The following is a 25,751-nucleotide window of genomic DNA, read 5'->3' as shown; positions in this document are numbered from 1 at the left end:
TCCAAAGTTGTGCAGGTTAGGTGGATTGGCCATGCTAAATTGCCCTTAGTGTCCAAAAAGGTTGAATGGGGTTACTGGGTTATGGGGATAGGGTGGAGGGTTTGGCTTAGGTAGGGTGCTCTTTCCAAGGGCCGGTGCAGACTCGATGGGCCGATTGGCCTCCTTCTGCACTGCAAATTCTATGATTCTATGAATTATAGATCAGTCAGCCTGACTTTGGTCATGGGGAAAATGCTGGAGTCCATTATAATAGCAGAGCACTTAGAAAACAGAGGCAGGAATGGACAGAGCATGGATCTATGAAGGGGAAATCATGCTCGACAAATCTATTGGAATAAAAATCTACTGGAATTCTTTTAGGATGTAACCAGTAGAGTTGACGAGGGGGAGCCTGTGGATGTAGTTTATTTGGACTTTCAGATGGCTATTGCTTTGGACTTTCAGAAAGCTATTGCCAATGTCCCACTTAAGAGATTAGCATGTGAAATTAAAGTGCATGGGATTGGGGATAGTGTATTGAGATGGATAGAAAACTGGTTGGCAGACAGGAAGCAAAGAGTAGGAATAAGCAAGTTTTTTTCCGAATGGCAGGCAGAGACTAGTGGGGTACCGCAGGGATTGGTGCTCAGACTCCAGTTATTCACAATCAATATTAATGATATAGATGAGGGAACTAAATGTAATATCTCTAAATGTGCAGATGACACAAAGCTTTGTGGGAGGGTGAACTGTGAGGAGGATGCAGAGATATTTCAATGTGATTTGGACTAGATGAGTGAGTGGGCAAATGCATGGCAGACAGTATAACGTGGATAAATGTGAGGTTATCCAATGGTAGCAAAAACAGGAAGGCAGATTATTATCTGAATAGCTATAGATCGAAAGAGGGGAATGTGCAACGAGGCCTGGGTGTCCTTGTACACCAGTCGCTGAAGGTAAGCATGCAGGTGCAGCATGCGGTAAAGAAGGCAAATGGTGATTTGGCCTTCAGAGTGAGATGTCTTGCTGCAATTATCCAGGGCCTTGGTGAGGCCACACCTGGAATATTGTGTGCAGTTTTGGTCTCCTTATCCGAGGAAGTATGTTCTTGCTATAAAGGGTGTGCAGCGAGGGTTTACTACACTGATACCTGGGATGGCGGGGCTGACTTATGAGGAGCGAGTGAGTCGGTTAGGATTGAAGGGACATAGACGTTTGGTGGAAAGGCAGAACTTGGAATACATAGAAACCTAGGAATAGGATCAGGAGTCCATTCAGACCTTCATACCTTGGGGCGAAAGGAGTCAAAGGATATGGAGGGAAACGGTGAATTATCAGCCATGGTTATGATGAATGGTGGAGCAGGTACGAAGGGCCGAATAGCCTCCTTCGGCTCCTATTTTCTAGGTTTCTATGTATTCCAAGCTCTGCCTTTCCACCAAACATGTATGTCCCTTCATGCCCCTTGTGCCAAGTTCTGCCCTTCCAACCGCTTCCTATGATCCCTTAAGTACCCTATGCCAAGCTCCGACAACGTACTTTTGAAAAATGAGGGGGGAATCTCACAGAAACCGATATAATTTTAACAGGACTAGACAGGGTGGATGCAGGAAGGATGTTCCAGATGGTGGGGGAGTCCAGAACCAGGGTTCAGTCTAAGGACATGGGTTAAACCATTTAGGACTGAGATGAGGAGAGGTTTCTTCACCCAGTGAGTGGTGAATTCACTACCACAGAAAGTAGTTGAGGCAAAACATTGTGGGTGAGATCTTCCAGCTGTTCACACCAGTGGGATCTTCCGGTCTCACCGATGACGCATTCCCGGCATTTATCTAGATGATCCCGCTGCTGGTCAACGGCAGGCAATCTCCCACTGCAAGGAAACACCTCACAAGGAGGCCAGCGAATCTCCCCCTGTATGTTTTCAGGAAGAAGTTAGATGGAGCTCTTGGGGCTAACAGGGTCAAAGGATATGGAGGGAAAAGGTGAATTATCAGCCATGATTATAATGAATGGTGGAGCACGTACGAAGGGCCAAATGGCCCCCTTCGGCTCCTATTTCCTAGAATTCTATGTATTCCAAGCTCTGCCTTTCCACCTAATGTCTATGTCCCTTCATGCCCCATGTGCCAAGTTCTGCCCTTCCACCCACTTCCTATAACCTCTTAAGTACCCTATGCCAAGCTCTGACATTTCCAGCCCCAATGACCCAATGTATATTTTGTAGAACCAACGAACCCTCTAGTTTAAGGTGGCATATATAAAACAACTACAAAACGTCACACACTGAGAATTTTCTCCAGTTGTAAAAAACGTCTTAAGCACAAGCTAAAAGTGTCAGTCACCCAGCCCTTTCAAGTTTCAAAAACCATAAACCACACAATAGCTGTCTCAGTCAAGCATACATAATGAGGCTTGGCAGAGAGCCCAGCTAGTTATTAAAATACCAGAACAACAGCTCCCCAGGGGAAATATTGTTGGTTGGCAGCTCAGGTTCTTTGATCTCTGTGGTGTGTAGAAGGGCAGAACTTAGCCAGGGGGCATGGTAGGACAATGATTGATTGGGCGGTGTAATGTGGAATAGGGGGCACGAGGGGGACTTTTTGAACTTACCTTCTGAAAGGTTCCCTTGTGTAGACAAGGATTCACAACTCATTTGAGGGGCTGTGAAACACAACTCTTCAAAGACGTGGCCTGCTTCCATGAAACGTGCAAAGGTGTAAGAGATGCCGATCTCTGCAATGCAGCCGGTCAGGTCGGGAGTGCTGGATGTGAGCTTTTGACAGGAACCAGCCTTTGAAGGCACTCCCGAGAATTGTTCAGCCCAGGGATGGGGTTGGGAATCCCAGAATCAGGACCCGCCTGACATTTTTAAAGTGTTCCCGAGTCAACACAATTAGGTGAAAAATCCAGGCCAGTGAGAGGGAGTAAGACAGTACTTGGGCTGCAGTAAAGAAATTATAGCCACAAAAACCTACTTGGAAAATAAAATTTGGATGTTTAATTTGGCAACGGCATAGTGACACAGTGGTTAGCACTGTTGTCTCATGGCACCAAGGACCAGGGTTCGATCCTGACCTTGGGTGACTGTGGAGTCTGCACGTTCTCCCCATGTCTGCGTGGGTTTCCTCCGGGTGTTCTGGTTTCCTCGCACAGTCCAAAGATGTGCAGGTTAGGTGGATTAGCCATGCTAAAAATTGCTCCTTTGTGTCCAAAGGTTAGGTGGGGTTACAGGGATAGGGTGGGGGAGTGGGCCAGTGCCGACTCAATGGGCTGAATGGCCTTCTCCTGCACTGTAGGGATTCTATGATTCATGTTGCATGCAGGATTTTGTTTGAAAAATTATGCTAAGGTAAGTGTGGTTAATGCTGAGGAATGAGATTTTCCATTTAGAGAGGCTCATGGCAGCACCAAGAACTCCAAGGTTGAGTGCAATACAACAAGTAAAGTTCCCTCCTCTATCCTGTCCCAACCTCATATTTGTTTCTTCATCTTGTGACCTTGCTGAATTGATACCCTTTTCCCATTTGTCCCCAAATGTTTGTAAAGTTACCCACTGGTTAGCACTGCTGCCTCACAGCAGCAGGGACTGGGGTTCAATTCCGGCCTCGGGTCACTGGCTGTACCCTGCCTTGGCCCACTCCCCATAACCCTGCATTCTCCCTGTGTCTGTGTGGGTTTCCTCCGGGTGCTCCGGTTTCCTCCCACAGTCCAAAGACGTGCAGGTCGGGTGGTTTGGCCATGCTAAATTGCCCCCTTTGTGTCCAAAGGTTAGGTGGGGTTACAGGGAGAGGACGGGGTTATGGGGAGTGGGCCATGGTGGGGTACTCTTTCACAGGGTCGGTGCATGGCCTCCTTCTGCACTGTAGGAATTCTATGAAGTTTTAGTTCCGAGTTTTATTGCCTGTAACAAATTAGATGCTATCCATAGCTCCAAGACTCACCTCATTTCTACCATAGAAACTAAGGTGTGGGGGAATTTTAACCTGGACGAGCTTGCGGCTCTCGGTCTGAGTGGAGAGTTAAATCTGCCAGAGATGTAAGCATGTTGGGAAGCTGGTTCCACTTGTGCTGAGGGGTTAGTTTGGAGTAACTTTACATACTTTGGAGGTGTCAGCCACAATTTGAAACTCTGATATGTCAAAGCAGCATGGATGTCGCTCATATGCTGTCCTGATTTAGACTTTATCGGAACTAGCACAGCCCACAGGTGTACCAGCAATCTGCTGCTCACAGACCTTCAGCTCCAGAGAGAGGTGCAAAGCAGAGAGGTGCAGCTCACAGGATAGGATGTACCGGCACATAGCACGTACATGTAGGTCATATGTTTCCTTGACAATTCTAAACACTTGTGTCTGAGGATGTCCAGGCTGTCGCATCAGTTGGCGGCAGACACTTGCAGCTTGCTGAAGTGAAACCTGTGGCTACCGATCCTGGTGGCCATGCGTTACACATGGTTGGCAAAGTCACCACTGCCCTCGGCTTCTTTGCCTCTGGATTCTTCCAGGGTTCTGCCAGAGTCAGTTGAAGGGATCTTGCAGTCTGTGGTCCAAGAATGCAAATGACGGGCGATTGATGGCTTCTTTGTCAGGGCCAGCAATGATCTCAACTTTGCCTGTGACACTCCCAGTCAGAGTGAGGGTTTGGGGCTCTGGCTGGCTTCCCATAGGTGCAGGGTGTCATCAACTGCATATATGTGACAATTAACACAGTTCAGATCACCTCAGAGTGTTTGTCCAATACAGGGGAGTCTGCTCCATCAATGCCCGGCTTGAGTGCGACCATAACAAGATGTTGATGCAGGTATGTGAAAAATTCCTGGGCAGCTTCCATGATGACTTTTGTCCCTCAGCAATTTCTCTTCACTTATCCATTTGCATCTTAAAGTAGAGTTTCAAAGGGTTGGTGCAGCCTGCTTGGAAGTCAGGGAAGCCCTCTTAATACATGGCTGATAACTCCTCTTTGAACTTGGAGAAATGAGGCCCAGCTGTGAGAAACAGATGAATGCCACGTTTTAAAAAATAATAATTTAGAGTACCCAATTCATTTTGAAAATGAAAATCGCTTATTGTCACAAGTAGGCTTCAAATGAAGTTACTGTGAAAAGCCCCTAGTCGCCACATTGCGGCGCCTGTTTGGGGAGGCTGTTACGGGAATTGAACCGTGCTGCTGGCCTGCCTTGGTCTGCTTTTAAAGCCAGTGATTTAGCCCTGTGCTAAACAGCCCCTTTTTTCCAATTAAGTGGCAATTTAGCGTGTTCAATCCACCTACCTTGCACATCTTTGGGTTGTGGGAGCGAAACCCACGGGGAGAATGTGAAAACTTCACATGGACAGTGACCCAGAGCCGGGATCGAACCTGGGACCTCGGCGCCATGAGGCAGCAGTGCTATCACTGCGCCACCGATGAATGCCATGTTTGTCACCAAACAAGCCATTGACATGTTGAAGGTATGTTTCTGCTGCCTGAATAAATCTGGAGTCACCCTTATGTACTGACTAGCACAGGATTCTCCGCAATCGGCGCGATGTCCGCCGAACGGCGCCAAAAACAGCGCGAATCAGTCCGACATCGTGCCGCCACAAAGGTGCGGAATTCTCCGCATCTTGAGGGGCTGAGCCTTCACCTTGAGGGGCTAGGACCGCACCGGAGTGATTTCCGCCGCGCCGGCTGGTGGGAAAGGCCTTTGGCGCCCCGCCAGCTGGCGCGGAAATGACTTTGCCGTGCGACGCATGAGCGGGAGTGTCAGCGGCCGCTCACGGCATCCCCGCGCATGCGCGGTGGAGGGGGTTTCTTCCGCCTCCGCCATAGTGAAGACCATGGCGAAGGCGGAAGGAAAAGAGTGCCCCCACGGCATAGGCCCGCCCGCAGATCGGTGGGCCCCGATCCCGGGCCAGGCCACCGGGGCCAGATCGCCCCGCGCCCCCCCAGTACCCCGGAGCCTGCCCGCGCTGCCTTGTCCTGCCGTTCAAAAGGTGGTTCCATCCATGCCGGCTGGCATGGGTTGACAGCGGCGGGACTTTGGCCCATCGCGGACTGGAGAATCGGCGGACTAGAGAATCGTCGGGGGTGGGCCCGCCGACCGGTGCGATTTCCGCTGACCGGCATGGCGCGATTCCCGCCCCCGCCGAATCTCTGGTGGCGGAGAATTCGGGACACGGAGGGGGCGGGATTCACGCCAGCCCCTGCCGATTCTCCGACCCGGTGGGGGGTCGGAGAATCGCGCCCAGGATCTCCAGAATAATTGTGGTGCGTTGCACTCTGCATGATACTGTGCAGCAGTAATGTTTGGACCTAAAGGAGGAACAAGGCACGGAGTACAGAGCATCTTCAAACAATTCAGTGAGAAGGAGGCAGAAGGTGATCCATGAACTGCACCACCAGTGGCACCAGTGCCTGGGATGACCTCACCATTGTGATGATAGGAAATGTTGTCCCCTTGTTCAAGAAGGGGAGTAGAGACAACCCTGGTAACTATAGACATCGAACATAGAAAATACAGCACAGAACAGGCCCTTCGGCCCACGATGTTGTGCCGAACTTTTGTCCTAGATTAAGAACAAATCAATCTACACCCCAGCATTCTACCGTAATCCATGTACCTATCCATCAGCCGCTTGAAGGTCCCTAATGTTTCCGACTCATCTACTTCCACAGGCAGTGCATTCCATGCCCCCACTACTCTCTGAGTAAAGAACCTACCTCTGACATTCCCCCTATATCTTCCACCATTCACCTTAAATTTATGTCCCCTTGTAATGGTTTGTTCCACCGAGGAAAAAGTCTCTGACTGTCTACTCTATCTATTCCCCTGATCATCTTATAAGATGATAGAGAGAATGCCAGAACAAAATCCTAGCAGGTAGAAAGATCTATTTGATCCAGGATGACATGTGTGGGTTGCAGCCACTGGATCCAAGATTAGATATGCTGCAGGTGTTCTTTTTGAAAGGTAGACATATGGGATTCATATTGCACTCAGGATAATATCAAAGATGGGCACTAGCCATATAATTCTAATTCAGACAAAGGACTCCTGGGGTCTCAATCAGGTAACCAGAACTTGCAGAAGATTCCAAGATTAAAAACGCAGCAGCTTTGTGTAGCCATACAAGCTCCTCATGAAAATGTATTTGACTACACTCAATTCTTTCTCACCTGATGGCTAAAAATGAATAGAACTGAATACTGATAAGGTGAGGGGAGAGGGAAAAAGGAGGGGGGAAAATAAACTGGAATCTAGCACAAAGTGCTTAGTAGATACTATATAAAAAAGACATGCAGGATCACAAAGCCAGAGTGAAAATTTCTAAAATGTTTGGAGGAACAAACCAGTGAGCCTTACTTTTGTTGCGGACAAAGTCTTGAAAAGATTTACAAGAGATAGGATGTATAATCATCTGGAAAGGAATAATTTGATTAGAGATAGTCAACACAGTTTTGTGAAGGGTAGGTCGTGCCTCACAAACCTTATTGAGTTCTTTGAGAAGGTGACCAAACAGGTGGATGAGGGTAAAGCAGTTGATGTGGTGTATATGGATTTCAGTAAAGCGTTTGATAAGGTTCCCCACGGTAAGCTACTGCAGAAAATGCGGAAGCATGGGATTCAGGGTGATTTAGCAGTTTGGATCAGAAATTAGCTAGCTGGAAGAAGACAAAGGGTGGTGGTTGATGGGAAATGTTCAGACTGGAGTCCAGTTACTAGTGGTGTACCACAAGGATCTGTTTTGGGGCCACTGCTGTTTGTCATTTTTATAAATGACCTGGAGGAGGGCGTAGAAGGATGGTTGAGTAAATTTGCAGATGACACTAAAGTCGGTGGAGTTGTGGACAGTGTGGAAGGATGTTACAAGTTACAGAGGGACATAGATAAGCTGCAGCACTGGGCTGAGAGGTGGCAAATGGAGTTTAATGCAGAAAAGTGTGAGGTGATTCATTTTGGAAGGAATAACAGGAAGACAGAGCACTGGCTAATGGTCAGATTCTTGGTAGTGTGGATGAGCAGAGATCTCGGTGTCCATGTACATAGATCCCTGAAAGTTGTCACCCAGGTTGAGAGGGTTGTTAAGAAGGCGTACGGTGTGTTAGCTTTTATTGGTAGAGGGATTGAGTTTTGGAGCCATGAGGTCACGTTGCAGCTGTACAAAACTCTGGTGCGGCCGCATTTGGAGTATTGCGGGCAATTCTGGTCGCAGCATTATAGGAAGGATGTGGAAGCATTGGAAAGGATGCAGAGAAGATTTACCAGAATGTTGCCTCGTATGGAGGGAAGATCTTATGAGGGAAGGCTGAGGGACTTGAGGCTGTTTTCGTTAGAGAGAAGAAGGTTAAGAGGCGACTTAATTGAGGCATACAAGATGATCAGAGGATTAGATAGGGTGGACAGTGAGAGCCTTTTTCCTCAGATGGTGGATGAGGGGACATAGCTTTAAATTGAGGGGAGATAGATATAGGACAGATGTGAGAGGTAGGTTCTTTACTCAGAGAGTAGTAAGGGCATGGAATGCCCTGTCTGCAACAGTAGTGGACTCGCCAACACTAAGGGTAATCAAATGGTCATTGGATAGACATATGGACGATAAGGGAATAGTGTAGATGGGCTTTAGAGTGGTTTCACAGGTCGGCGCAACATCGAGGTTCCGAAGGGCCTGTACTGCGCTGTAATGTTCTATGTTCTATTGTGATGTCCACTGAGATTCCACTAAGGCACACAATCTGTCAACCAGTTGTAAAAGTCACTTTTTACCCTAATCCTCCACCCCGATACCAACATTGCCACCGGCTGAAACCAGTCCTGCAAACAAGTAATCATCCCTTTCACGCCCTCCCCACACCAGCCCCACCATTGCATGCAAACCTCAACTACATCCGATGGAAAAGCATGAAGGCCCATTGATGGATAAAAGACCTGAATAACTACTGTCAAAATAAGAATGAGGTTCTCATTATCCACATGATCATATTTCAGTGGCTGTTGACATCAAGTCAACATGGTTGAGTATCACCTGCTATGCTAGCCAGTCTGATATTTAATCTGCTCATTAAATATCAGGAAGACCCTGATCTGACCACCTCCAACAGCCAGGCATGCTGAGGGTCCATTGATCTCCAACCCACTGATCTCCAACACTTTCTCTTCTGCAGCTGTCAAGATCAAGTTGGCTTTAGGACCACCGCCAGTACCCTGTCTCTCCCTCAGATTCTGTGCTCTGTTCTCCTGCAAGGAGGGTAATACGAAATCTATGAGCGAGAGTATTGGTATATGTTGAACAGATAGATGGAAAACATTTGCTGAGAAGAGTGACTCTGGCGTAGAGGCTTGACATTGTAAAACGAAGGGAGTGTCAGTGGTGGCCAAACATATAGGGATGTGAGGATGTTCATAGAGAGGGATGGGTGCACTTCAAGGTAAGTTGATGTCAGAACTGATGTGCTGAAGGGGTTGGGTGATACGCAAATCAGGATGTCAATGAACGTGCCATTTCCCGTACTTTTCCTGCCCTGATTAGGTCACTGAACCACTTCCTGTGTTAGATTCAGGAGGACGGCACACCTGCTAGTTGTAATAACCCTCACGAGATCCCAATTGATCTCCTCGTGGGCTTGTGGAATATGAGCACCCCCCCTAGTGGGCGGAGGCCCACCAGCTGGGGCTCGTAAAACCGCCTTATTAAAGCCAGACCGGCTTCATCAGAAGTCCCGGTTGGGACCTTTGGACTGTAAGCCAAGTCGTGGCCTTTGCTTTCTTGTTAAATTAAAATGATTTTAAATTTAAATTCAATTGGTAAATCTGGAACTTACCTTCTCAGGCCTCCTGAGTGAGCTTTTATAATGGTGACCTCTTGTCACCATCTCCACCATCTTGTTGTCCCCAGTTTGCATTTCCCTCCTGTTGTTAGGGAACAGTACCTCTTTCTGGGTCCTCCCAGCAGTACACCCATGCAGGTGTCGCTGAAACCAGACACGACCTTTGACTTCTGGGGCGAAATTCTCCGGAAACGGCGCGATATCCGCCGACTGGCGCCCAAAACGGTGCAAATCAGTCGGGCAACGCGCCGCCCCAAGGGTGCGGAATGCTCCGCACCTTTGGGGGCCGAACCCCAACCTTAAGGGGCTAGGTCGGCGCCGGACGAATTTCCGCCCCGCCAGCTAGCGGAAAAGGCCTTTGGTGCCCCGCCAGCTGGCGCGGAAATGACATCTCCGGGCGGCGCATGCACGGGAGCGTTAGTGGCCGCTGACGGCAGTCCCGCGCATGCGCAGTGGAGGGAGTCTCCATGGCGGAGGCGGAAGGAAAAGAGTGCCCCCATGGCACAGGCCCGCCCATGGATTGGTGGGCCCCGATCGCGGGCCAGGCCACCGTGGGGGCACCCCCCGGGGCCAGATCGCCCTGCTAGGCCCCCCCAGCCCGCCCGTGCCGCCTTGTCCCGCCGGTAAGGTAGGTGGTTTAATCTACGCCGGCGGGACAGGCATTTTAGCAGCGGGAGTTCGGCCCATCGGGGCCGGAGAATCGAGCGGGAGGGCCCGCCAACCGGCGCGGCGCGATTCCCGCCCCCGCCGAATATCTGGTGCCGGAGACTTCGGCAACCGGCGGGGGCGGGATTCACGCCAGCCCCCGGCGATTCTCCGACCCGGCGGGGGGTCGGAGAATCTCGCCCCTGATCTTTCATGGCAACACCTTTTTCTCTCCCCTCCTCGCCTTCAGCTGCTTGAGTTTGAGTTTTGGGGATTCAGATTGTATCGTGTGAATTGTCTTCTGCTGATGTTAATTAGATGGGAAAAACCTGGAAACCATTTGTTAAATAACTAGCTGCGTTAAAAAAAAATTCTAAAGATGCGCCTGACACAAGTTAAATTGATATTATTCCGCTTTATACTCACATATGCGAGCACTTTCGTACTGCATCTGATCAGCTTGAAACTATTTATTTCAGGATCTCCACACATAGAAATTCAGATGATCACATCGATGCATTTATTGAACATCAGGGAAATGAATTTTGTTTACAAGTAAAACTGAGGTGCATGTGGTTGAATTGTAGCCCTAACTTTGAGAAGCCTTATGTCACTGAAAAGGAATATTCACACAAGCTCAAAAAAACAGCATAATATGGACAGACAGGACACATTAAAACTTGACTATTTGGGATTCAGCAAATCACAGGGGAGATAGTGGTGTGGTGCTAATGTCACTGAGCTAATAATCCAAATGTCCAGGATAATGCCCTGGGGACATGGGTTCAAATCCCACCACAGCAACTCGTGGAATTTAAATTCAGTTGATAAATCTGGAATATAAAGCTAGTGATGGTGCATGACATTATTGTTGATTGTCATAATAAAAAACAATCTGTTTCACTGATCCCCTTTTGGGGGAGTGGGGCGGTGGTGGAAATCTGCCATCCTTACCTGGTTTGGCCTACCACAGAATCATAGAATCCCTGCAGTGCAGAAGGATAGCCATTCAGTCCATTGAATCTGAGCACACTACCTCGTTCCATTCCTCTGCCCAATCTCGTAAACCTACCTAACCTGCACATCTTTGGACATTAAGGAGCAGTTCAGCATGGCCAATCCACCTACCCCGCACATCTTTGGACTATGAGGGGAAACTGGAGCACTCGGGGAAACCCCACGCAGACACGGGGAGAACGTGCAGGCACCGCATAGACAGTCACCCGAGACTGGAATCAAACCTGGGTCCCTGGCGCTGTGAGGCAGCAGTGCTCACCACGGTGCCACCCTCTGTCTCCAGATCCACAGCATTGTGGTTGACTCGTAACTGCCCTCCAAAATAGTCCAGCGAGCCAAATCAGTTCAAGGGCAGTTCGAGATGGGCAACCAATGCTGGCCTTGCCAGCGGTGCCCACATCCCATGAAAGAATTTAAAAAATAAATTCTTCCCAGAATCCCTGAGGCATTCTGTGGCAAACAGAATCTGGTGGACATGGACTCACAGGCCTAGTGTCACAGGCTTCAGGTGTTCTCAGCCAGTCACCTGCTTTCCAAGTCAACTGCAGGCCCCAGAAGTCAATGTTCTGATCCAGAATAGTTAATTGCTCCAGCTGTTATTTGCACATTATGTATATATACACATAGACACAATATCCTTCACATTTGTGCTTATATAGTATTTATAATGTGGAGATGCCGGCGTTAGACTGGGGTGGGCACAGTAAGAAGTCTTACAACACCATGTTGTTTGGAATCACTAGCTTTCGGAGCACAGCTCCAAGTAAGAAATGTATTGTGTATGTTTTAAGTGTACTGCAAATGACCAATTATATTGAAAGCAATGTTCAAACTGCACACATCCAACTGACCGACTCCATTGCTACTGTTGTATTCCACTCAGTCCTCATCTTCCTACTGCAACGTGGCAGTCCAGCTTTTACATTTGACTTGAGAGATGTTAAATACGCCATTTCCACAGCTGATTACCAGGTTCGACCCAAAACTTGGGAGTTCTTGCAAAGATCCCCATTCCATCACTCGGATTAGACACGGTTATCTTCTCTGTTATGGGGTTAAGGGACAGGTCCTAAACTCACGACGATCTTTATAATGCTGCAGAAGTATTTTCATACGGTACTCTAGGTTGTTGGCTCATGCCGCGTGCAGTCAAGTTCAAGCTTTTTTTGCTGTCTCTTTGAACAGGGACTGTAGACTGTGGGACAGTCTGTGAGCATCATTAGCAGGAACTATATGACCTCGGGTAGTGTTACTATTTGCATGAGTCCAGGGGTAGCCTCTGTACTTCACACTTTCTCTGCTGTGGCATCTATTCCAGCGTAAGTGAAGTTTTCAAACAAAGCTGTGTTCACGTAAGCCTGTGGGAAAAAATTAGCATGTTTAAATGCTAAACTAAATGTAATTATCTTCCCCTGCCTCCTCAAAGCACTGACATCTCGCTGGGCATGATGCTGTAAGCAATGGTCACTTTCTTGTACCAAGTGGCAGTGGATAAAGGTGGATTATATTGGCCAGGGCCAATCTTCTTAGCAGCTGACATTCACAGATTCACCCTCTAGTTAGCTTCACTGTTCCCCAGGCTACCTGATAACCACTGAGACGAGTATCCCTACCAACTGCCCAGTTAAAATGAGCTTGGTCAGCCTGTATCAGGGTTTGAACCACGGGATTTCCTGGTATGTATACCTCAGCCAGCCTGCCACTCAGCTTCTCACACGGTTAACTCACAACCTTCATAGGGAAGCCTTTAATTCAATTTTTTTGCTGTGGGAAGCTTGCAGTACGATATAGACTTTCTCGTTTGATGTAGCCAGTTTTCATTTCATTTCATTCAGTGCATGAGCCAGGGAGTAAACCTTCATCCACTGTGCATCAACCCAGAAAACTAGTAGGACCACACAATTGCAACATGTCTAATCCCCACACACAATTGCCTTTTTGAGTACGATTCCTGAATTAGAGATAAATATGGTCAAAGCAAGAGTCACTTGTGTTGCGTTTCACAACCACTTGGGGGATAGGGTCCGAGTTGCCAATTTTGTTTAACACAGGACCAGTGCTACACCAACTACATCACCAGTTTGGGTGAAATTCATACCCAGATTCCAGATCTGACTGTTCTATTCCACCCGCTTTCCTCACAGGGTGAAATTTTCCAAAGGAGTTTCAAGTGTCAGCTTCTGACTGAAAGCCGGTGTGTTTCTCTCCAGAAACACAGCCAGTTTTTCTGACCAGATCTTCTGACGCTCTGGCAAAAATAAAACCGGGGAGCGTGGTTTGCGCTGTCATTCTGGCAGGGTGGGGCCCGATAGAGCCAGGAAGGCTGACACCACAGCGCCATCTTTAAAGGGTACCTCAATCTGCTAAAAAGAAAATAATTTTCCCACTGCCCCCCCCCACACCCCATGGCCATGGAGGACATCCCCTCCCCAAGCAAGCTTTCCCTCCACCACAAAAGTATCGGGAGCATTCTTCCCCCATCTCAATGTCGTCGGCACCACCCCTTCCGCCCCAAACACAGAAGGGTAACCCCCCCCCCCCATGGAGGAGGGTTATCGCCTGGCAGTGCCCCCAGTGCCAGGGAGCACTGCTAGGGTGCCCAGCCTCCACTCTCATCCATACGGGTTCCAGGCACCTAATAATACCAATAGCTTATCGTCACAAGTAGGCTTCAATGAAGTTACTGTGAAAAGCCCCTAGTTGCCACATTCCGGCGCCTGTTCGGGGAGGCCGGTACGGGAATTGAACCCGCGCTGCTGGCATTATTCTGCATTACAAGCCAGCTATTTAGCCCACTGTGCTAAACTAGCCCCTAACCTCTGCATCCCTAACGTGGTCATCACAATTGGTTTTCATTTTTGCAAACCTGTAGCGACGTGATGTCACGCCATCAAGGGGGGGGGGGGGCAAGATTCCACGAGACTGGGCGCTACAGCTTAAAGCCGTTTAATTATACTAAAATATATTTAAAATCAGATTTAAAATCATGCAAATCAGGTTCACACCCTTCCTAGGCGGCATCTGATCACATCACTGGCGGGGGAGGGGGGGACGCGGGGAAGATCGTGTTCTGAAATCTCACCGGCGCAAATCACGTTATGGTCCTCTCATGAGATTTTGCGGCCATAATGGGATTTGCATCCACGGCGAACTGGTGTGCTAAATTCTGCCCATACTTGTAAAATAAGAACCCACAGAGTTGAACCATTACAGCCACCACTTTCCAATTTGAGACACATGGATTTAACACTGCAGTCTATTGGCTGTACCTCGGGATAGTTTTTGGCTAAGAGACAAGGTGAGACAATTGAACTACTCTGTCTCTAAAACAACTGGTGTAGCAAATATAAGCATTAACATGATTTGTTAGCTGTATAACACAGAGACACATACATTTACTTAGTGCCAGCAGAGCCACTGTTCCACTGGTGGGGTGAGATTTCCACTCACTCTGGAGCCAATGGGTGCTATTTTCGGAGATGTGGGTAGGGGGACTGGCGACGGCCTCTCCTCACAGGTCAGAGGCTTCCCTAATTTTCTGGAGTGTGAGGTAAAGTGGACACCAAAGAAGCACAGCTTGTAGCCCATCCTCACACTGACCCCAGGAACTCCAGCAAGTTTTGACGTTCGACATTTTCTCAGAGAACATGACGGCGCCACCGCCCAGGGAATTTCAGGGCCACTGAATCTGCTGTCACAAAGGGAATACAGTGCCTTTGGCCTCCCAGGGTGGATAACTGGTGTGCGATGTCTGTGAACCCCGTAGTCAGGGAGCTGACAAAAAGACGAGAGGGAAACACAACTATTCTAAGAAGAAACCTTGACTTAAGCCTGGGCAAAATCTAAATGGTTACTTAGTTGAGATTTTCACACATCACTCCTTTATATGCCTGCACACAACAAGCACAACAGCTGCAGTGTAACCCAGAAGAGGTGCACTTTGGGTTTACAATAAACACTGTTATATCAATACCAGCTGCATGACTGATGGTCCGTTAATAATCCCAACTACTTTCCATCAGCTTTCACATCAGGATAAGTTACCTTTCTTGCTTCAAGCATTCGGTTCAGTTGCACTGAAATCTGTGCAAAGGTCGGTCGCTCATAGGGCCGGTCCCTCCAGCATTGCCTCATGAACTCATAGCTAAGGAAGATTCAAACAAACAAAGATGCACATTTACACTGATGTACATAAAACTGCTTCCGATGTTCCCATCGAATTTTAAAGTGACGCAGCAAGAAATACAAAACAGCCCAGAAAGTCAGCTTGAGAGTTGCTCGTATTTAGTTAATCGTGAACCTTCACCTGCTTGTAAAAAGCATGAACTCGGATAGATGATTTGAGAAAGAATCACTGTTAAAAGGAGGCGAGAAAAGTAGGAAATAAGGTTTTAAACAGAGTATTGCATCAAAAGTAAACAACATGAACTTACATTTATATAGCACCTTTGACGTAATGAAACGTACCAAGGCGCTTCACATGACCATTATAAAACAAATGATGACACTGAGTTACACAAGGAGCTATTACGTCGAACCACCAACAGTTTGGTCAAAAAGATAACTCTTGAGGCGCACCTTAAAGGTAGAAAGTGTGGTGGGGAGGTGTAGAGGTGTAAGGAGGGTATTCCAGAGCTGGGGTCTAAGGTAACTGAAGGCACGAGTGCCAGTGTTGGAACAGTTAAAGTTGGGCCATGCGCAAGAGGCTAGAATGAAAGGAATGGAGATATCTTGGAGCGTTGTAATGCTGAAGGACATTACAGAGAAAGAGGGGAGAGACCATGGAGGGATTTGAAAACCAATTTTAAAAACAATGTTGCTTGACCGGCAGCCAATGCAGGTCAGCGAGCACAGGGGTGTTAGGAGAATGGAACCTGCTGCGAGATACAACCCGGGCAACAGCAGAGTTTTGGATGACTTCAAGCTTACAGAGGTAGAATATCAGCAATCAGCAAGAATTGCATTGGTATAATCACGTCTAGAAGCCATGAAGGCATGAATGAGTGTTTCAGCCCCTGATGGACTGGGACAGGGTGGAGTTGGGCAGTGTTGAGAGGTGGAAATTGGCGGTCTTAACAGTGGCATGGATGTGAGGTCAGGAGGTCACCTCAGGATCAAATGTGACAAAGTTGCAAACAGTTTGGCTTAATTTCAGACTGTCTCCGAGGAGAGGGATGGAGCTGGTAGCTTAGGAGCAGCATTTGGAGCAGGGACTAAAAACAATGGTTTCAATCATCCCGATATTTAACTGGAGGAAATTCCTGCTCGTCCAGTACAGGACGTCAGATAAGAAGCCTGATAACTTAGCACCCATGGAGGGGTTGTGAGAGGCGATTGTGAGTTAAAGCTGTGTATCATCAGTGTACATGTGAAAAGTAACACCATGCCTTTGCATGATCACTGAAGGATAGTAGATAGATGAGAAAAAGGGCCAAGGATAGATTCTTGGGACACCAGAGGTAACAGCGTGGGAGCAGGAAGAGAAGCTATTGTACCTGATTCTCTGCCTATGTTTATATAGATAAGAATAAAACTCTGAGAGCACTTCCACGTAGCTCGATGATACTGCAACGGTGTTGGAAGAGGATGGGGTGGACGGCCATGTCAATGGTTGTAGACAGGTTGCAAAGGATGAGGTGGGATGGTTGTTACCTTTGCCATGACCACACAGGATGCCACTTGTGATTTTGATAAGAGCCGTCTTCTTTCCTGTGGCAGAAGTGGAGACCTGGGGTGAGATTCTCCGACCCCCTGCCGGGTCGGAGAATCGCCGGGGGGCTGGCGTGAATCCCGCCCCTGCCGGTTGCCGAAGTCTCCGGCACCGGATATTCGGCGGGGGCGTGTATCCTGCCGGTTGGCGGGCCCCCCCGCTCGATTCTCCGGCCCGGATGGGCCGAAGTCCCGCAGCTAAAATGCCTGTCCCGCCGGCGTAGGTTAAACCACCTACCTTACTTGCGGGACAAGGCGGCGCGGGCAGGCTCCGGGGTCCTGGGGGGTGCGCGGGGCGATCTGGCCCCGGGGGGTGCCCCCACGGTGGCCTGGCCCACGATCTGGGCCCACCGATCCGCGGGCGGGCCTGTGCCGTGGGGGCACTCTTTCCCCTCCGCCTCCGCCACGGTCTCCACCATGGCGGAGGCGGAAGAGACTCTCCCCACTGCGCTGGCGCTCCTGTGCATGCACCGCCCGGAGATGTCATTTCCGCGCCAGCTGGCGGGGCACCAAAGGCCTTTTCCGCCAGCTGGCGGCACGGAAATTCGTCCGGCGCCGACCTAGCCCCTCAATGTTGGGGCTCGGCCCCCAAAGATGCGGAGGATTCCGCACCTTTGGGGCGGCGCGATGCCCGTCTGATTTGCGCCGTTTTGGGCGCCAGTCGGCGGACATCGCGCCGTTTCCGGAGAATTTCGCCCCTGATTGGAGGGATTCAAACATGAAGTTCCAGGAAAGATGAGAATGGATTTGGGCGGTGACAACACATTCAAAGACTTTGGAGAGGAAAGGGAGTTAGGAAATGGGATGCTCGTTTGCAAGGATGATGGAGGCAATGGTTGGTTTTGGAGGAGAGGATTTTTCTTCGCGAAGTATTCTATAACAACTACGAGAATTCCCATTGATGAGTGGATTTAAAGACAAGGAGAGAGTATATCTCATTGGAGGGCATATACCCTTTAATAGAAATGATAGATATGAATTCCAGATAAATTAGGATTAAATAGTGGGTGGGATTCTCCCAGCCCTGGGCCAGGCCGGAGAATCCCCGTGACCTGGCCACGCCGCCCCGACGCCGGCACGCGATTCTCCGCAGAGCCGGTGTGGTTGGCGCGGGCCGGGTTGGGCCGAGTGGCTATTGTGGAAACGCTGAGTCCCGCCAGCGCCGTCCACACCTGCTCTCAGCCGGGAACTCAGCGTGGAAGGGTCGGGTGGCGGCCTGTGGGGGGGGGCTCCGACACCGGGGGGCCTCCGATGCGGCCTGGCCCTGGCGGGGTGGCCTCTCTAGCTGGGGGACTCATTTCCTACGCGCCAGTCCTTGTAGTCCTGCGCCATGTTGCGCCGGAGCCGGTGCGTTGAAGGAAGCCAATGCGCATGCGCGCGTTGGCGCTGGTGCCACTGCGCATGCGCGTATCCCGCGGCACCTAGTTTGTGCCGGGACCGGCAGCTGGAGTGGCGTGAGCCTCTGTAGAGGCCAGAATTAGTCCTGGGAGCGGCCTATTCATGCCGTTGTAAAACGCAATGGCGTGTCCACGCCGCGGGATGACAGAATCCCGCCCCACGTATCGGAATTGATTTTTCCCTTGAATTCTTTGCATGCAGCCTTTTGTGCAAATAAATACACACCTTGCAGCAAAAACAATCTAAAAGAGCAGACTGAAAATTCTCACAAATCATTGTAAGATTTAAGAATGACCTTTAACTGTAGAACTATAGAACCATAGAATCCCTACAGTGCAGAAGGAGGTAATTTGGCCCATTGAATCTGCACCGACCCTTTGAAAGAGCACCCTAGCTGGGCCCACTCCCCTGCCCTCACCCTGTAACCCCACCCAACCAGCACATCTTTGAACACCCAGGGGCAATTCAGCATGGAAACCGGAGCAGTCGGAGGAAACCCACTCAGACACGGGGAGAATGTGCAAATTCCACACAGACAGTTACCCAAGGCCGGAATTGAACCTGGGTCCCTGGTGCAGTGAGGCAGCAGTGCTAAACATTTTGCTCCATGCCGCCCCAAATAACACCTTTAACATTTTTTAAATTATTGATCAGAAGTAGACATTTGAAAGGAATCTTCACCAATGAAAAACAAAGAGAAAGACTTCAAAAAGTCCTTTGAGTACAACCCAACAGATTGGGATTACAGAGTCAGTGTGACAACTGTAAATATGAGAGGATTAGCCTGTGGTTACTCACACTTCATCATCACAGTTGAGGGGTTTCTCCATTCGGAAGCCTTGAGGTAATTTTTCATAGAGTTCTGCACATGTCATTCCACAATACGGTGTTCCACCTACAATTGACCAGACATCAATTAGTGCAAAATAAATACAGAAACTGGGCAGATTTAAAAAAATTAAGAAACTTACATAAAGGAGCATGATCTATAATACAGGTGACCAGCAAGTTTGAAAAGAGTAAGAGGGGAGACAGTTGTGTAATTATGGGGCGCGATTCTCTGAAATGGAGACAGAGTGTTCACGCCGTCGAGGTTCACGACAGCGCGAAACAGCCCCTATCCCGACCGATTCAGGGCCCAAAAATGGGCTAGGAGCGGCGCCGCGTCATTTACACGCACCAGGCCTTGGTGCCACGTAAAGGCAGCGCCACATACATGACGCGGCCGGCGCCACATAAGTGGCGTCACCCGCGCATGCGTGGTTGCCATCCTCCCCGAGTCCGCCCCGCAAGAAGATGTCCGACGGATCTTGCGGGGCTGCGGAAGAAAGGAGGTCCTCCTTCAGAGAGGACGGCCCGATGATCGGTGGGCACCGAGCGCGGGCCAGACCCCATTTGAGGCCCCCCTGGTGCAGGATCCCCCCTCGTCCCCCCGCAGGCCACCCCACCAGCATTCCCGCGCTGTTCCCGCCGGCAGCGACCAGGTGTGGACGGAGCCGGGGGGAACCCGCCGTTTTGGGCAGGCCGCACGGCCCATCCGGCACTGAGAATCGCGGGGGTACCAGTGAATCGCCATTTTGGCTGTCTCGGGTGATTCACTGGACCGCGCCGCGCAAAACGCAATTGTGCCGATCTGGCCGCTTCCGTGAATCGCGGGAGGGCACTGGACCGGCGTCGTGGGAAAATTTGTCGACCCAGGCGATTCTCCAAACCGGCGTGGGAGCGGAGAATCGCGCCCATGATGTTTCTGGACTAGTAAGAGAGAGAAAGTGAGTTCAAATCTCACCATGACTATTTGAGAATTTAAATTCAGTTTAAATAAAAAGCGAGTAAAATATATAGTGGTATCCATGTCATCTCTGGTGATCCTGATCATTAAAAAAAAAATCAATGCAAAGATACTGTGATTTGGTGAGAGACAGAGAAGTTGGAAGGAGGGAGAGGAGGCACAGGGGCACACACACACACATGCACAGATGTGAAAGAAACCAATTCTCCAGCACACTAGAGAACTGGAGGGCTGATCTCACTTACCTAGGCTGACAATCTCCCATAACAACACTCCAAACGACCAGCTGAAGAAAGATAAAATTAATGTGTGAATTGTTTGCAAACCAACTGACAGACAACATAATTTGAACAACATATTCAGAAATTGGGTGCTGACAGTGGGGAGGACCATGCTGACAGCTCCAAGCAGTTAGTGGACATCCCACGTGGGATGTCCTAAATGCAATGCAATGTTTCTGAGCTGTAACTGAATCTCATTGTGGGACAAAAATTGAGTATTTTGTCCTTATAGTTTATAGTTGCCGAGTATGTAATGTGCTTTGCTGTTTAAAGAATAGGTCCTTTTATAAGCCTTAGAATGGTTTGAATCACTGTATGTGCTGACCTATGAAGATGGCACCATGTAGATGTAGAAAGGAATTGTATCATGCAGCAGTGCCTTTGTTGTGAGGCATTGCATACCGCTTAGTAGGCCTTAATGAAGTCTTTGTAATCTTAAGTAGGTTAACTGTATGTATTTACTCCAAGAACTATGTACATATATACAGTGTTCAAGTGAGGAGGTGTCTCCATGCTTGCTTGTACACACAGCTCTATCCAACATTAGGCTGATTTCTGGACTCCTGGTCATGTGTTCTTTTACGTCATTATGGGCGGTACTGTACTCAGTCCCACATTAACCCTATATGTGCCAGACCTTGATACTATAACCTCCACTCCAGCAGCAATTACACATCGAATTACAGGCTCTGTTACTTGCCTGAAGACACATGGTGGCACTTTCCTACATTCTATGCTTGTCACTTGCTCGTCCCCTGCGCTCCAGCCTTGGCATGAGCTGCGAATAGACTGAGATGCTAGTGGAGGCTTCCAGAACTTTTGTCACCTTAATTTTATCTGGGGCGCAAATTTTCCTCCCATGGTTCCCTACACTGAAACAAACTGAAGCAACAGAAATAGGGTGGAAGTGGGAGCTTAAGTGGGTCGGTGCAGACTCGATGGGCCGAATGGTCTCCTTCTGCCCTGTATGTTCCATGTTCTAAATCCGGGGAACACTTTGTTCTATTTTGAGTATCTTGTGCTGCGCACCATTGAATGCAAACCGCGGTTGAATGGACACCAGCTGCTTCCTGAGAAAAGTTATCTTTGCTTGCATGGTTCCGACTGAGCATCAGTGAACAGAGTCATACTTCCTGTAGAATCAGTGATAACAAAATATAGAAAATGCTACCCAGGAGTTCAGGCCTACTCTGCAGTATCAGCATTTAATCATTGCAGTGTGTCAGCCCTATCTTAAATGTACATACTTAAATATAAATATGTCCCTGGGTGAGGAGAATTCATCATTCAATTGAATAAGATGCTGAACATTAAGGAGACAGGTGTTGGAAGAAAAGGCAACAAACAAACCAGATGCCTTGACTAAGGTTCAGGTGACAGGGAGGGTTTCTGGGCATTTTCTTTGTTAGGAAAATAAATAGCCAGTTATGCTGTGAAGATTAAATCTGTCGGATATTACGAACAGGACATTGAGGATTGGTTTGAGGTTAACTGAAAGAGGCAGGAGGGGATTCTACCTAAATAACAGCTAACTAAAGGGTCAGGTACATAGGGGAGGGAGAAATAACAGAGGCAAGGATTACCTCAGCGCTCAATGATAGGGAATGCAAAATAATGTTCTGTGGTCTACACCCAGTGTTTAGGAAAGGAAGATGTAAGACCTTAAAGCAAAGCATTCGGATTCATTTCTAGAGGAATACAAAATGAAATTAGAGAGGTCATGCTCAATATATTTAGAACCAAGGTTCCCGTCTGGTGTAGGCCTACCCCTGCTGTGAGTAAAATACTCGTGGTGGCAGATGGAGACCCTTAAGTGACCATTAATTGGTGAAAGGCAGGAAGGAGGCAGGAAGGCCAGCTGCTGGATGTTACATTACACACTTGGGGCACTTTTTATTCTTTCATGGGATGTGGGTGTCAACGGCAAGGCCACATTTGTCGCCCAAATTGTCCTTGAGAGGTTGGTGGTGGGCTGCCTTCCAGAACCTCTGTAGTCCATCTGGTGCAGGTATACCTACAATTTCCTGAAGGGGGAAAATTCCAAGAATTTGACCCAGAGACAGTGAAAGAACGGCGATATATTTCCGAGCCTGGATGGTGAGTGGCTTGGAGGGGACCTTGCAGGCATTGGTGTTCCCACATGTCCGCTGCCTTGTCCTTCTAGATGGTAGATGTCACGGTTTTGGAAGGTACCATCGAAGGAGCCTTGGTGAGTTGCTGCAGTGCATCTTGTAGGTGGTAGACATTGCTGCCACTGGACATCAGTGGTGGAAGAAGGGAATGATTGAAGGAGTGAAGGTTTGTTCTGCGATAATGCAAAAAAGATATTGAAGCATTGGACAAAGTGCAGGAGGTACCTACAAGAATGTTGTCAGAATGGAAAGCAGGCCGCTACTGGGGTGGGATTATTAAAATGTAAAATGAGTATCAGAGAGTTCTTTGCACAAAGAATGAGCAGCACATGGAATGAACTCCCAGATATGCAAAGTAAAACTCCCAGGATCCTTTAAGAAACAATCAGATGCTGGAATTAGGGAAGCTGGGTGTTTCTCAATGTACCCAGATGAACTTGTAATCATTGGTCAAGCAGCAACGTCCTGCCATGGAACCCAGTGCTTTGGAACAGATTTACTGTAGCAAAGGAAGCTGCATGATGGGCCAGTGATGGTGAGCAAAGCCAGCTACAGCCTAACAGCAGGAATGGCCAGAATCTGTCTCCCTGCACCTTTTCAATAGTGATGGGTGGAATTCTCCAGCCGCCCCTCCCCCCGCCCGTGGGGAGGGGGGTGGGGGGCGCTCTCCATCGTCCGCAGATGATATCTTCTGGTCCTGGTGAAGTCAATGACAATATACATTTCTCAGTCAAGGTGGTCGACTTCCCATCAGTGACAAAGGCTAGAGAAATCCACCTGCTATAATTCTGTTCCATTCTCCCTTTTTAAAGTATATCATTGGGTTGGGGTTTCTGGGAAGCCGTAGTTTCCCCCACCCCTTCCCCCCCCCCACCTTATTGCCCATAATCTCTAATTAAGTAACTCTGTTTTTGGAGCCATAACATGGAGAGTCCCAGGGCAGAGAAAAAAACTCAGGGGGAAAATCTAGGCGAGGTCCTGGAGAGGTAGGACCCAGATGAGAGTGGTCACCGTGGAATGAGCCACCAGGAGGAGACCACAAGTCAGAATCACCAGGGAGGGAGAAAATACCACTGGGGAGAGGAGGCTGAAGAAGAAGCGTTGGGGAGCAAAAGTGCTCCTGTTGTCAAGATATAGGTAGTTAGGGCGAAGGAGCGGTCCAGTGGGTCGTTGTGGGGGGATGGAGGGAATGTTAAGGCAGTGACTCCATGCTGCGAATCAAAGATAATCCTTTGGAGCAGTGGTATTCTGCTTGATGTGGCTGAAGAGCTGGTGTTGTGCCCATGAATCAGTACTGGAGTGCAGCCTTGGAAAGTCAGTGGAACCGAGTCACTGGACCATCAGGAGGTGAACAGTCTTTGAGGCTATCTGAGTCAAAGTGACCGTTGCGAGAATTCAGAAGCTAGATCTATAAAATGAGGACTTGAAATCCCTCGGGAGGGAGACAGAGGGTTTTAGAAAGTTTGTGTAACTCGCAGTGCTCACTGGCATCTGGGTGGGTTGCTAAGAAATCCATGGGATCCGTCTTGGTTGCATCTGCCATTTATTGTGCAGTGTGGTGCATTTGACCACAGTTTGCCTGTTAGTTCATATGTTTATTCTGATTGTTAAAATACAAGATAAATATTTTCTGACTTTGCATAATGAAGGTTATTTTATTTGTTTAAAAACTGTGAAATATTGTGCTTTTATTCTCTTAGTGAGCACCTGAGGTTTCTAAAATTTTCCATGTTAAACAAAATGTTACCGGTCTCCATGTGGAACATAACAACCATTTGCTGCTGTGCATTGTTTAAATCGCTGAGGAAATAGATGTCGTTTGCTGTAAAATAGACTGCTTGTTGTGAGTCTTGCCTTAAGTCCTACCCAGCCCCTAACTCACTGGCTGCAAGTGGAGCCAGGATACACTCTGAAGAAGAGCCTCGAGACAGTGACCACTGCATATGTATGTAGTGACAGGGGACTGGTTTCAATTAACATTTCTGTGAAATTTCAAAGTGAAATTGCTTGTGGTATAAACACGGAATAATCTGTATATTTGAATATTTATTAATGCACAAAAGCAATAAGCAAAATGTTGGTACAACATTACAAATCATGGTTTATTTTAGTTAGTTTGATATAAGTAAAAGCAGAAGGTGAATTCTTCCTTTCGTAATAAATGGGAGATGTTTTTTCTTAATAACTAATGATTCATGAACAAAAGTTTATTCTTAGAAATCATGGGTACAGCTTTCAATTTCATAGTAAAACCAACACTATCTCATCAGCCTGTTATACACTCCCCATGATGTTACTTTCTTCTTAGCTCTGTGGAAAGGAAGATTGGACAGGGGTTACAATGGACACCTGCTTATTGTCTCCCTTCCTCTATACACACACAAAGTTGAATGTCTAACACATTTCCATGGTTCTATTCTCCCTCTTCATTGCCCAAGGGTTGCTAACCATGGCTCGTGCCACAGCATCACAATGGGACAAGGCAAGGCAGCACACCGAGAACTACCTCAGCCTCTGCAGAGATTGGACCTATGATGCACTTTTCTGCATCACACTCTAGTCAACTGAGCCCTAGACAGCTCCAATAGAAGATTGTTCATTCCTGTTTTGCCTTAGAAGGCTTCAAATCTAGATCTTTGGCTCCAGTAGCCCATTGGAAAGTAATGTATCAAATTGGCATGAACGAACTACTCCAAAATACCCTTTCTAATTACTGGTTACTCACACATCACTTTTTGTTGTATAGACGCTGTAGTTCAAGGACTCAATTGCCATCCAACGCACTGGGAGACGCCCCTAAACAATTCAATGGGGAATAAAATACTATCCTGAGTAAGGTCCAATACAGAAGAATCATTTCAAGTCAAAGTACAAAAATATGATGCATTTATATGAAATTGAGGAATTAGTGTTATACAGCAAGATCGCACAAACATATATTAGCAGTTAATCTACTTATGTATGTTGAAGAAAACATGTTGACCAGAACAGCAA

The 25,751-nt window shown here is 48.2% G+C and overlaps 1 protein-coding gene across 2 annotated transcripts in view; it reads right to left on the bottom strand.

The window, feature by feature from the left end:
• Positions 1 to 10,928: 10,928 nt before the first annotated feature.
• The window catches only part of tie1 (tyrosine kinase with immunoglobulin-like and EGF-like domains 1), a 118,214-nt gene continuing 103,391 nt past the window's right edge, over positions 10,929 to 25,751 (bottom strand). For both annotated transcript variants that reach the window (XM_072510607.1, XM_072510606.1), the window contains 5 exons: positions 25,483 to 25,553; positions 20,590 to 20,630; positions 19,354 to 19,450; positions 15,493 to 15,592; positions 10,929 to 12,806 (listed from right to left, as the gene is read on the bottom strand). In XM_072510607.1, the coding sequence (XP_072366708.1) occupies positions 12,735 to 12,806; positions 15,493 to 15,592; positions 19,354 to 19,450; positions 20,590 to 20,630; positions 25,483 to 25,553 (381 nt within the window). In that variant the 3' untranslated portion in view covers positions 10,929 to 12,734. The remainder of the gene's footprint in view (positions 12,807 to 15,492; positions 15,593 to 19,353; positions 19,451 to 20,589; positions 20,631 to 25,482; positions 25,554 to 25,751) is intronic.

Source organism: Scyliorhinus torazame, chromosome 7, assembly GCF_047496885.1.
Source record: "Scyliorhinus torazame isolate Kashiwa2021f chromosome 7, sScyTor2.1, whole genome shotgun sequence".
Classification (NCBI taxonomy): domain Eukaryota; kingdom Metazoa; phylum Chordata; class Chondrichthyes; order Carcharhiniformes; family Scyliorhinidae; genus Scyliorhinus; species Scyliorhinus torazame.
The sequence above is the reverse complement of the archived record's forward strand: the minus strand, read 5'-3'. Positions and strand labels throughout refer to the sequence as shown.